Below are 13,443 nucleotides of genomic sequence, written 5' to 3' on the forward strand. Positions count from 1 at the left end.
TACTTGGACTGGTGCTTTTCAATATTTCAGATCATTTATTTATATGATCTGGAAAGGAATACGACGAGTGAGGTTATCAAATTTGCGGATGATACAAAATTATTCAGAGTAGTTAAATCACAAGCAGAATGTGATACATTACAGGAGGACCTTGCAAGACTGGAAGACTGGGCATCCAAATGGCAGATGAAATTTAATGTTAAATGATAAAGGGGATGGAACAGCTCCCCTATGAGGAAAGAATGAAGAGTTTAGGGCTGTTCAGTTTGGAGGAGAGACGGCTGAAGGGGGATATGATAGAGGTCTTTAAGATCATGAGAAGTCTTGAACAAGTAGATGTGAATCGGTTATTTACACTTTCGAATAATAGAAGGACTAGGGGGCACTCCATGAAGGTAGCAAGTAGCACATTTAAGACTAATTGGAGAAAATTCTTTTTCACTCAACACACAATTTAGCTCTGGAATTTGTTGCCAGAGGATGTGGTTAGTGCAGTTAGTGTAGATGGGTTTAAAAAGGTTTGGATAAGTTCTTGGAGGAGAAGTCCATTAATGGCTATTAATCAATTTTACTTAGGGAATAGCCACTGCTATTAATTGCATCAGTAGCATGGGTTCTTCTTAGTGTTTGGGTAATTGCCAGGTCCTTGTGGCCTGGTTTGGCCACTGTTGGAAACAGGATGCTGGGCTTGATGGACTCTTGGTCTGACCCAACATGGCAACTTCTTATGTTCTTACACCTTAGCAATCTTGCTACCTGTCTTCCTTGCTGCTATATCCCTTATGCTACATCTTGGGGATGTTTCTTACACTCAGTCATGCTGCCATACCACAGATTTTCCATCTTGGTGGTCTTTCTGCAAATTTGCCTTGCTGCGATACTCCAATCTGTATACCTGGGGTGTTCTTACCACTGTAGGTAGCTGCTTTGCACCCATTATGTAGATGTGACGTCTTTATGCCACTGTGCTGATTTGTCAGAGTCTGGGGATTTTTATTCTGCAACTTTGCTGTTTTATTTATTTATTTTTAGAATTTCTATACCACTTATCCTACTTCTAAGTGGTTTACAGTAAAACATACATGATATACATAAGAATTAAACTAAATCATAATACATTAAATAACTAAAAATTAAAATCAATACAATAAAGCGAATTTAAATATCAAGACAAAAGCCTGGTGCCTGCTCATATAATTCATCACATTATAATCAAGCCATTTATACTGCACTTGTCATTGCCAACTAGATGTCAATATATGCCTGGTTAAACAGAAAGCTTTTAATCAGTTTTCTAAAAATAACCAATGGCATTTCAACTGGCAAAGAATTCCATTGTAGAGGACCTTGAATAAAAAATAATCATTCATGAGATTCAACCAGTCTGATTAACCTGAAGGAGGGAACGTCTAACAGCAACATGGAATTAGAACGCAAAGTTCTACAAGGTCAATCCATTAATACACTGAAAAACAAAGACTAAACCTCTAAACTTGATGTGCCACGTGATTGGAAGCCAATGTCATTGTTTTGAAATCTGAGTAATATACTGACGCACAGGAGTTCCTGTAATTACTTGCACTGCAGAATTGTGCACATATAGCAGTGCTTTCAATAAAGTCTGAGGTAAACCAAGAAATAGTATTTTACAGTAATCTAACGGTGTCATGATAAGTGTTACTGTTTATAGATTAGCATCATCTAAACAAGGGCATCTCCTCCACATTCAGTGCAATTTATAATAAGAAATTCATATTAAATGACCTATATGAGGATGAAACGATAAGGTTGAGAAATCCTTTAGGACACCCATATTTCTCGTTTGGGTTTCAATTGGAACAAAGGTTCAGGAGTCAGGAGCAGGGAAAGATATAGGCAACCCCAAGGCAGAAACAGCACAGAATAAAGCAGGGTCTTCTGCCAGAGAGGCCACCTCCCCCTTGGCTTGAGCCCACAGGTTCTAGTGGTCGGCAGGTCTTAGTTGGAAGTGTACTGGGACACAGGAGGACACCCAATGAGGCTGGGCAGGCTGCAGGATACTAAGATGTTCATGAAACAAGGGGCAAGGAGTGCATCTGCAGAGCAGAGAAGCAAGCGGTCATGGCACAGCAGGATAACTCAAAGCACAGGGCACGACAAGGTCAGGACTAACAGAAACATAGATAAACAAGAATAATAATCAGGCAAGAGGGCCACTGGAAGGCCACACAAAAAGCAGAGAAAAATAATAGGCGGGAGAGCCACTGATAGGCCACACAAGACAAGGAAATAAACAGGCAAGGCAGGCTAAGGTTAGGGCTAGAGAGTACAAGCAAAAGACTGGAAAGCCCTCATCTTGCTGCTGGGCTGTTCTCTGCATCTTAACATTGTTGAGCTGTTAGTTAAATAAAGTTGCTAAGGTTGCTAAGGGTGTAGGGATGCTTAATCTAATGTAAAGGTTTTCCACACTATTCTTATTTTGCAAGATATTTAAAATGCAGTTTACTTTGCAGGATATAGAAAATAGTTTAGAAATTAATCAAAAACATCTTTATACTTATTGTAGTTGTATTCCAAAATGATGTCTGGTTTATGGGCAGACAGGGATAAATTATCAATACCATTTTCACACATAAAATACATATTTATTAGAAAAGTGATAATGAGACAAAATTCAGGTTTTTCTGGCTAATGCAGTCTTCATATATAGGTAACATGCTGTTCCATGCAATATTTTACATTATGCCCTAAATGTTTTATTTCACTATAAGTCTCTTGTGAATGTAGCAGATTTATTTATTTATTTATTTATTTATTTAACACTTTTCTATACCGACCTTCATGGTAGAGACCATATCAGGTCGGTTCACATCGAATAGGGGAACTGAACCAAGAACAGTAACCAAAACAAAAGGTTGAACGTGAAAAAGCAAAGTTACATTTAACAGGGAAATTAAACTAGGAGGCATAGACTGCTGGAAGGAAGGAAAGGCTAGAGATAGCGGAGAAATTATTAGTATAAACAGAGCAGTCAGGAGGCTCTTATTCTGGGCTTAGGGGTAATATGGATAATGATTACTTTTGCTATTAAAGAAATTGTAAAAACCCTGGATAGTGGACCAATGTTTACAGCTTTTTCAGAATTGACTGCTGCCCTTTATCTCTGCGCTTGGTATTTTGTTACAAAATGAAAATGCTCTATTTTTGTTGCAGGCGGTGAAATTTGACAATCACTATACAAACACAAAATACTGTCTGTGTCAGATGTTAAGAGAACAGTTGGAAACACCACAGGGAAAGAAGCTGCATTCTGCCCAATCGACCCTAGAAATCTGGTAAGCCTTCTATGCATCAGAACAGATATTTTGTTATAGCACTGGACTGGACTTTGTTGCTATTCAGAATCTTTGTTTTCCTAGTAAGCTCAGAGCAGCAATATCAACAAGCTCTTCTCACTGTGGGAAAGAAGGGAATTGCTGAGCTGATAGATTGCTCAGCTCTAGCAACTAAAATTAGATAGAGCAACGTCTTCATGCTTTACTATCTCACAGTCTGCTTAGATAGAAAATGTAAGGTCTTGCAAGGGAAGTACTTTCCCCTGGATAGATAAGAAGCTGCCTTGACTCATAAGAGATGTAATTCTGTGGGTTATGGAAGGCTATAGACACATAAGTATGCAATGAAAACAAGGTAAATTCAGCTTACCGCCTTAATATCCAGTGAAACTAACAGAGCCATTCTAGCTCCCATCACTCCCTTAGACTTGCACAATAGTAAACACTGCATGGGAGTGGAAATTTAAGTGGAGGAACTGCAAGACCCACCATCTCCTCTGCTGTTCCTGCCCTCACCTTTCTTTCGTATGTATAGTCTACAGCGGGGACATTTTCTGTTGCTGAGCATTGTGGGAAGGAGGTTGAGGTAGCGGGATGTAAAAGTGGTCTCCTTCCCTATGGATCGTGCCTGTGTCTGACAGCAGGAGAATAGCAGCGTCTCTTTTTCTTCAGTTTAGTGACAGCACTGCGCTTCTCTGGAGCAAGCAGTACACAAATGGCGGGAAGTTGAAGCACGTCTCAAGCTTCAGTTTATCTGGGTCTGTGTGGCCATCTGGACTCAAGCCTTGAGCAGCATCTCCCAAGCCTTATTTTTGGCATGGTTGGAGTTTGAGAGAGAGGATCAGCTGGCATGCAGTGAGGGTGAAAGTTGAGTGAGCGTTGGAGGGGAACTGCACCCCTGCTAATCTGTTTTGGTGATCCTATGGGGTTATGTGCATTTTCAAATGCTAAAATGGGGTCACATTAGCTAAAAGATTGGAAAGCCCTGGAATGAAAAAAGTGAAGATCCTTAAATACGAAGAGTTGCAATCAGAGACCATGAATATATGACAGAAAGATACAGAAGTAGTCCCAATTGGGCAAAACAGGCCTGATGAAGAATAATTTCCAAGCACACCTTGATATGTTCATACATCTTACATGGGCATCTGAGTCTACAGGGCAGTAAGGACTCAAATCTCTTCATTTTCAGCTTGGCAAACAGTGAAGAGGAAAATTGTTTCAAGCTTAGTTTTCATCTCAAATTCTGTCAAGACATGCCCTAGTGATTAAGGTGCCACCCCTGAACTGTTGGGAGAAGCTGTCGGACAAATGCCAAAAGCCACAATTATGGTCAGTTTGTCACAACAACACAAGGGAGAGGACACCAATTCTGTGTGACCGGCAAAAAACGAGGAACATGGTGGATGATCGACCTGTGTCTAGCTGCAGCACTGTACAGCCTAACAGTACTGCTTCTGTCTTGAATGGTCTTCCTGGCTTAGATGAGCCACAGTCATAGGCAAATGAAGGAGAGGATCCCCTTAGGCCCTTCTGTGGCCATTTGCTTGGGCTCAATGGCAGTGTCTCCCAACCAGTACCTCTATCTCTTCTGACAGGTAGAGATTTGGTTGTGTGGCACCGGCAGCCTCCATCACAGCCTGGGACTTCTTGTTATTCCATAATGGGGTGCAACACACTAGCAGTGCCGAATCATCCTTACTGCATAGTAGGTGTCCCAACTCAAACTCTTATGTTTGGATATTATTGCAATGTTTTATGTTTTACTATTATTGTTCTTATTCTATTTGTGTTTGTTGTGATCCATTCTGAATGCTCACTGCTTGGAAGTTGCTGAATATAAGATTTTAAATAAATGCAGACAAGATGATTCAGAGAATCGGATATACATCTCGTTGCTGGATGTGACGTGTTAATGTCAGAAGACCTATATACGGAAAAGTGCAACAAGGTGGCACAGCTCATCCATTGGAAATTGTGTAAACATTATAACATTGCTCCAAAAAAATATTGGGATCAAAATTTTAACAGAATTGAAAAGAATGAAGAAATCATGATCACCGGGAACATTCCTGTTCCAACCAATAGGAAGGTTGATGCTAGAAAACCAAACATTGTGGTAAAACCAAACATTGTGGTAAAGGAGAACAAAAAAAATGAATGACACTGCTGATTGAGTTGTCCAGTACCAAGTGCCATTCTGTGAATCGTATGGAGCAGGGGATTCAGGACCCCTAATAGTCTCAAAATCTTCAGTTGGGCTCACAAGTGCCTCAGATGGTAGTACTCTTTAGTTACCAGCAACAGCAGGACTAGTGGAAGTCCACATGCAGCCCTGTAGTGGTCCTACCCGCACATGAATTTGTGGTAACCGGAAACCCAGCATGAGAAGAGAACAAGACCATTGCAGGACCTGCAAGCTTGCATTGGTTCAGAGGCCTCCTGCTGACTTTCGTTGCTTATGCTGCTGTCACTTGCAGATCACTGTCGGGCTTAGGACTAGCTGTAAGGCAAGAGAAAAGATGAATGTGCACAGGCCTATGGAGGTCACCATGGCTGTTCTCACTTCACCAACCACTGAACCTACCCAGAGAAAAATGTTGCCCCCGTCATCAGTCTGCCCTTTCTTCTCACCAGTTGTCATTCACCTTTGTCCCAGGGCCCAAAGGAAAATGTTGCCGCTGACCCCAGCTAAGGGGATGTTTAGGGAAGGAGCTGTTGAAAGGGAGGGATAAGATCCAGAAGTGTTTGAGGGTTGGAGCAGCCTGGGGGGGGGGGGGGGGTGAGAGAGGGAGAATTAAAGAAGATTGATCAGGGGATATAAGAGTGGAGCTGAGGAACACCTGGGGAGGAGGGGATGCTGGGAAGTCAGAGGAGATTGGAGTGAGGAGGGAGTGGGGGATGAATAAGGAACAGTTGGGGGCTATAAGAAAGGTTTAGTGATGAAAGAATCAGCTGCAAGATTGAAAAGGGCTGAAGAGATGAGGTTGCTGGGGAGGTGACAGGAGCTGTGTAATGAAAGGGTATCAGACCGAGGGGTGAAGGTTGAGAGATTGGGTATTCTGGAGGATGGGGATTGAAAGAGAGAAGATCAACTGGAGAGGGTGGAGTTTGAGAGAGAAGATCAGCTGGCGTGCAGTGAGGGTGAAAGTTGCGTGAGCGTTGGAGGGGAACTGCACGCCTACTAATCTGTTTTGGTCATCTTATGGGGTTATGTACATTTTCAAATGCTAAAATGGGATCACATTAGCTAAAAGATTGGAAAGCCCTGGAATGGAAAAAGTGAAGATCCTTAAATACGAAGAGTTGCAATCAGAGACCATGAATTTATGACAGAAAGATACAGAAGTAGTGCAATACAGGCCTGATGAAGAATAATTTCCAAGCACACCTTGATACGTTCATACATCTTACAAGGTATGAACTCCAGAAAGAGGCAGTCTTTGGCACAATGCAAGTATTAATAAGGGCATTAGCAGTAAGATTTTGGAATTCCTTGCAACATAAGAAGAAAAGAATTTGTCATACTGACTCAGACCAAAGGTCCATGAAGCCAGTATCCTGTTTCCAACAGTGGCCAATTCAGGTAACAAGTACCTGACAAGATCCCAAACAATAAATTGATCTTCTGCTGCTATCGCATAGTAATAAGTAGTGGCTATTCCTTAAGTCTGCTTTGTTAATTACAGTTTATGGACTTCTCCTTCAGGATCTTGTCCAAATCTTTATTAAACCCAGCTATGCTAACTGCCTTAACCACATCCTCTGGCAATGAATTCCAGAGCTTTATTGTGCATTAAGTGAAAAAGAATTTTCTCTGATTTGTTATGAATATGCTACTTGCTAACGTCTTGGTGTGTCCCCTAGTCTTTGTATTTTTTGTATTTTAAATCGGTTAACAACCAATTTACTTTTATCCGTTCTTTTCCACTCGTGATTTTATAGACCCCTATCATATCAGCTGCTGCCGAATACTGATTCTAGATTTTAAAGTATTATCCATAACATCCAAGTCTTTTCCCTAGGCAATAATTCCTAATATAGAACCTAACAGTTTACAGTGTGAGTTACTTTTCCCCATGAGCATCACTTTGCACTTACCCACATTAAAGTTTATCTGCCATTTGGATACCCAGTCTTCCAGTCGCACCAGATCCTCCTGAAAATGTTTCAAAATCCGCTTGTGATTTAACAATTCGGAATAATATTATTTCACCTGCAAATTTGATCACCTCACTTATTGTTCCACTTTCCAGATCATTTATAAAAATTTTATAAAGCACTGGTCCCAGTACAAATCCTTGAATCATTCCACTGTTTATCTTTGTCCACTGAAAAAAATGACCATTTAGTCCAGTTCTCTGTTTTTTGGGGGTTTTTTAATTTTATTTTTATTCTTTTCAACTCAATTTAGCAAGACAATACAATCTTACATCAGTAAATAGAATGATGGAAACAAATCACATATAATTCGTAATGTAAAAATAGCACTTTACAAGTACATATTCCGTAATAATTAACTAATTCTTTCATCATTCTCTAAAAGGAAAGGAAATATTTGCGAGGGGCCTGTAACTATAGAGAGACCCAAGGTAACATCACATAGTAAATGAAATTGGCTTATCGCGGACAGTAGAGATTCCCAATTGATCATGTCTGGGATCGCTCTTGTCCAGGAGAAGATATTATGTTTCCACTCCTGGAATTCAAGAAGGACTTTAATTGCTCTGGGAAAAAGAAAATGAAAACTCATTTTGGCCTCTTATCACGCACTTGCAAGGATATCTGAGTGTAAAGGAATATCCCAATGTAATTATTTGAGCTCTTAAAGACAGGAAATCACGCCTTCTAACCTGCTTCATCCTAGCAATGTCAGGAAATATTCGAATCGTTTGTCCATGAAACACTGAGGATATATTTTTAAAATATATCATTGTATCATTCAATTCATATTCCATTATGTACGAGACGAGCAAGGTAGCCCTCTCGATAACCATTTCATTTGAATCTTCAAGGAATTGTGTTCAATTATCAATACCTTCTGATTGGCCTCCTGGCAGTATTTCTCTGCTAGGATTAGGAAGGAAATAGGCCTTATTTATAGCAGGTGTTTTATCTGAATCAAAGCTAAGATTCCGAGTCGTTCACCCAATATCCTGGGGAAATTAACAAACCTCAGGTTCAGATGCCTAGTTTGGCTCTCTAGATATTCCAGTCTCCGGGAGCATGCTCCAAAGTCCTTTATAAGTTTCAAATTGTTTGCTTGGCTTTGTGCCAATGTCTGCTGAGTAACTAACATTTGGCTTCTTAACTCTTGAAACCGAGTATCAAAGACAGCGTTTTGAGCCTTTACTTTGGTGTTTAGTTTCTCAATTTCTCCCTGGCATGCCTTCATTGAGCTTCCAAAGCTCACTATCAAATCCCATAACGTTTCCAAATTTATTATAGCCGGTTTAGGAGGGGGTTGAAAGCACTCACCACCCACTCGTAGCCAGCGGTCTTCCTTCCAACACCTCTACGTCTTTACCAGAAGAAGAAAAGATTGGAGAAGAGAAAGCCTGAAAAGGCAAAAGTGTCCCCAGTATTCCAGGAGAGGAGTGGAAGCTTGGCTGCGCCAACACCGCTTCCAACGACTCCGCTCCAGGCTGCGCCGGCACCGCTTCCAACGACTCCGCTTCAGGCTGCGCCAACACCGCTTCCAACGACTCCGCTCCAGGCTGCTCCAACACCGCTTCCAACGACTCCGCTCCAGGCTGCGTCGGCACCGCTTCCAACGACTCCGCTCCAGGCTGCGCCAACACAGCTTCCAACGACTCCGCTCCAGGCTGCCCCAGCACCGCTTCCAACGACTCCGCTCCAGGCTGCCCCGGCACCGCTTCCAACGACTCCGCTCCAGGCTTCCCCAGCAGCACTGTCAAAAGCTTAGTTTCAGGAAGCATGTGCCGCAGCTCTCCTGCGGTCATACCTAAGGGTCCCTCCTCCAGTCGAGATTCCTGAGGTGATTTCCGAGATCCCTCAGAGGTAAGTCTCGGCCGGTAGCCGGTCCCGGCATGGACTTAGCCCCCAGAAACGGGAGTGGCTGAGAGGCAGCGGGTTCAATACTAAGTGCGGCGGTGAAGGTAATCTCCCTCTCCCCCACTAGTTCTGTCTCCTGTGTTCTGCATGCCTCCCGTTCCTGTTCCTGTAATTGTGATTGTGTTCCATGAGTTCTCTCATGCTCCCCTGCTTTCCTGATTCCAAGTTCTGGTCCTGGCCTTGCTCCTGTACTTTTGGTTCTTGCTCCTGCCCCCGACCTCTGCCTCCACCTTCTCTCTGCGGTGGCCCTGATCGCCAAGCCCAGACCCCCATGACATACTGCTGATAGATTGAAGGAGAAGCTTCCACTGATATTGATCCTGCTTGATTTCAGCACTGCTTGATTTTATTTGATTATGCTTTATTAAATATGGTATATGGTATAAGCCGCTTTGATTAGGTTGTTTATTTATAAAAAGCAGTCTATAAACAGAAATAAATGAAATAATGAAGGGCTAGGTACTACAGACTGGATGAGAAGGAGGGAATTACCTACTGATGGCGGTGGGGAGGGCAGAAGGAAAGTACCACTGACAAGGAAACTAGATTTGCATTTTCTGTGATTATATAAAAAAATTCCAGAAGCTCAGATTTTGGAAACGAAATTATATTTATATTCCTAAGCCTGTTTAAGTAGACGGGCAGCTTTATGTATGTTTCCCAGTTTGAGAAGATTAGATTCCGGTAAGTCTTGAAAAGATACATGAAATTTCCAAAGGCATTCTTCCCCTCCAGGACTTATTTGTGAGGGACAAAATGTACTTGCCGTGAACTCTGCTCTTTCACCCACCTCCAAATTATATTTTTGAAGATGGTGAGTGCAACTTTTGTATGGGAGGGGGTGAGAGGATTTTTTTTATTTTTGGGGGGTGTGAAGCAGTTTGTGTGGATGGGATTGCTTTTTGCAGGAATGCATGTGTGGGGCATGGTGTGGGTTTTGTATGTATGAACTTGAGGGATGGGTAGGGGAATGTTGGCAATGCCGAGGTGTTTGTGGGAGTAGAAGTGCATGTGTCTGATTTGCTATACAAGGGGAGTATATGTCAGGAGGGTGGTGGTATGGATGGGTGATATGTTGGTGCTTACGGGTAGAAGTGTGCATGAAGGATATTTGAGGGGCTGGATGGTGTGTGTGTGTGTAGAGGGGGTGCATGTGTCTGATTGATTCGCTGTATCAGGGGAGTGTATGTCGGGAGGGTGGTGGTGATGGTATGGATGGGTGATATGTTGGGAGCTTACGGGTAGAAGTGTGCATGAAGGATGTTTGAGGGGCTGGATGGTGTGTGTGTGTGTGTGTGTGTGTGGAGGGGGGTGCATGTGTCTGATTTGCTATACAAGGGGAGGGTGGTGGTATGGATGGGTGATATGTTGGGTGCTTACGGGTAGAAGTGTGCATGAAGGATGTTTGAGGGGCTGGATGGTGTGTGTGTGTGTGTCTGTGTGTGTATGTGTGTGTGTGGAGGGGTGCATGTGGTGTAGACTGAGGGTAGAATTTATGTGAAGATTTTCATTTTATTTTGGTAAGATGTGTTTTGGATTAATTGGGAAGGGAATGGAATATGTGTCCATTGGGAGGGTGTCCAGTTTTCAGCTCCGTCTGCTGTTCTGCTGTGTAACCTTTTATCTGTGCAAGCACAGACATACACAAATTTCATGGCTGTGGAAATTTAGGGACAAAACGTTTATATATTACATGCATCATTTTCAGCCACCTGGAGATTCATGTACAAATGGAAAAATTGCAGATGGACACATCATGTGTATAAGGTGTTTGTACGGTACTTTACTGTATATAATGCTTAGGAACTAGCAGTCCTGTATTTAAAGAAGTACTGCTACAATAAAGATACTCGTTTGATCACAACTGTTTTGTAGGTTTCTGTAAATGGTGTTATATAATTTATTTTTTTACTAAGCATTTAATAATCATCTTTTACTGCTAACGGATTTTTGTTTGGAGCAGTGAAGCCTTTGAAATGGAAACTTTCTATGAAGAGATGACTGCTGTCCTAGAAACCAAGAAAGCATCGTTAGACACCACAAAGAATGAAGCTAATGATCATGTAGAGGATCCAAATGTCGTACAAATTGCTGTTAGATTTGACAAGTAAGCAGGAGAAACTGACACTGTTTTATTTTTACATGTTCTGGGATACCATATTGCCACCATTTACAGAAGTCGTGATTGTACCGATGAATCTTTTTTTTTTCTTGTGAAATGGGAAATAAGAAATGCCATGCGAGACAGACCAATGGTCCGCGACACTAACCAGTGTGGGTCACTTGGCGGAACCCAGCAGGTCTTATTCCCTATTGCTCACTTCCAGACATGTGAAGTGGAGACATCCCAGTCTGTCCGGCTGATAATCATGTATAGACCTGTCCTCCTAACCTTTTTAAAAACTTTTTTTTTTAATCTACATTTAGCTCAGGCATTTTGATTGGCAGCTCCAGGCAAGTTATATTCAGGTATAGCAGGTATTTCCCAATCCTCAGATGTCAGAATCTGTGGGGCTCTTTTTACTTCGCCATGTTAAAGTATAGCCAATAGCTTGGCATGTTTGCAGAAATGCAGGTTTAGTGCTTTGTGTGATATTTTACTGTGCTGCGCAATAACTATGTAAATACTGTGCAGTATTTTACTACTTCTCGCAATATTTTCTTCCACTATAAAAGGCAGCCTCCTGCAGCTGTTCCTTTGTTAGTGATGGACTCCGGCGTTGGAGGGTTAGAGTATATGTCACACCGGGGGCTGGTAAAAAAGTTTTAAAATTTGGTTCCACAAAACAGCGACATCTGGTGGACGTAAGCGCAAGCTCTTACACCTTGCACAAACGCTCACACCCCACACACACGTGACCAATGTTTGGGATTCACACACCCTCCGAGCAGACACAAATCCACCCTCCTCACACACCCCCGCACACATGCCAATTGTACTTATTTCACACACCCTCAAAAAACACACAAAACCCCACTAAATACCAGCATGCTACACCTGGAGGCCACTCACATGCCACATGTTTGCAATTCCTACACCCTACGAACTCACATACAAACACCCTCCTCACACCCCCCACGCACATGACTTTTCTACTTACTGCCCTCAACCTCCGAACGCACGCAAAACGGCAGAATAGTTTGGGCTGCTCCGGGGGGGGGGGGGGGGGGGGCAACACCGCTCCGGGACACATCGCATACACTACGGCTGTCGGCTGCCAGCAATCAAAATGGCGCCGACGGCTCTTTCCCTTACTAGGACACTCGGGAACACCAATAGCAGCAGTAGCCCATGTGACATAGTAAGGGCGAGGGCCCGTCGATGCCATTTTCTGAACTGGCAACCTGCGCACCTTCGCCCTTACTATCTGAGCGAGACGACCGCTCCCATTGCTCCACCTCGAGGGCCCGGCGCCAATACTTCCATGCCGGAACGAACGCCCGCTCCACCAACTACCATTTTTGAAAGGTATCGTCGGGCCTGCAGGGGGGGGGTGTGGGGATGTTCTTGCATCCATGTTTTGGGGGGGGGGACCAGGGGGCAGTTTCGAGATTCTCCAACTCTTGTGGATTAGTCTATTTCGCCGGCCTGGGGGGGGGAAGGGAGGGTGGGGAGGGCTTATATAAACACAACGTTTCTGTGGGGATTACTTTGGGGTGCACACACAAACACATACACAAAATGTGCACCATCTCCGAAAGGTTACAAACAGCCCTCACCAGGTGGGGAGTCACTGAGGTGACAGTGAGGGGAGGGAGGTGACTGTCAGGGGAGGAAGAATGAGGGGAGAGGTGAGGGTGAGGGGACAGAGTTGGAGTGGGGACAGGGGAGAGAAGGGGGGGGGGGAGTGACTGAGGTAAATGAGCAAGGGGAAGGGGGAGGGAGGGCAAAGAATCTGACTCAGCCACTGCAACGCGTGGCCGGGGTCCGCTAGTTATTTTATAGACCTTTATCACATCTCCCTTCAGTTGTCTCTTCTCCAAGCTGAAGAGTCCTAACCTCTTTAGTCTTTTTTCATAGGGGAATCGTTCTTGGTCGCCCTTCTCTGTGCCT

General features: G+C 43.2%; 1 protein-coding gene across 3 annotated transcripts in view; it reads left to right on the forward strand.

Moving 5' to 3' along the window:
- Window positions 1-13,443, forward strand: part of DUS2 (dihydrouridine synthase 2) — a 135,189-nt gene that overhangs the window by 93,940 nt on the left and 27,806 nt on the right. For 2 of the 3 annotated variants that reach the window (XM_029608582.1, XM_029608583.1), the window contains exons 13-14: window positions 3,193-3,314; window positions 11,350-11,496. In XM_029608582.1, the coding sequence (XP_029464442.1) occupies window positions 3,193-3,314; window positions 11,350-11,496 (269 nt within the window). The remainder of the gene's footprint in view (window positions 1-3,192; window positions 3,315-11,349; window positions 11,497-13,443) is intronic. The other variant, XM_029608584.1, reaches the window with a different exon arrangement.

The sequence above is a fragment of the Rhinatrema bivittatum genome, chromosome 7 (assembly GCF_901001135.1).
Source record: "Rhinatrema bivittatum chromosome 7, aRhiBiv1.1, whole genome shotgun sequence".
Lineage (NCBI taxonomy): Eukaryota > Metazoa > Chordata > Amphibia > Gymnophiona > Rhinatrematidae > Rhinatrema > Rhinatrema bivittatum.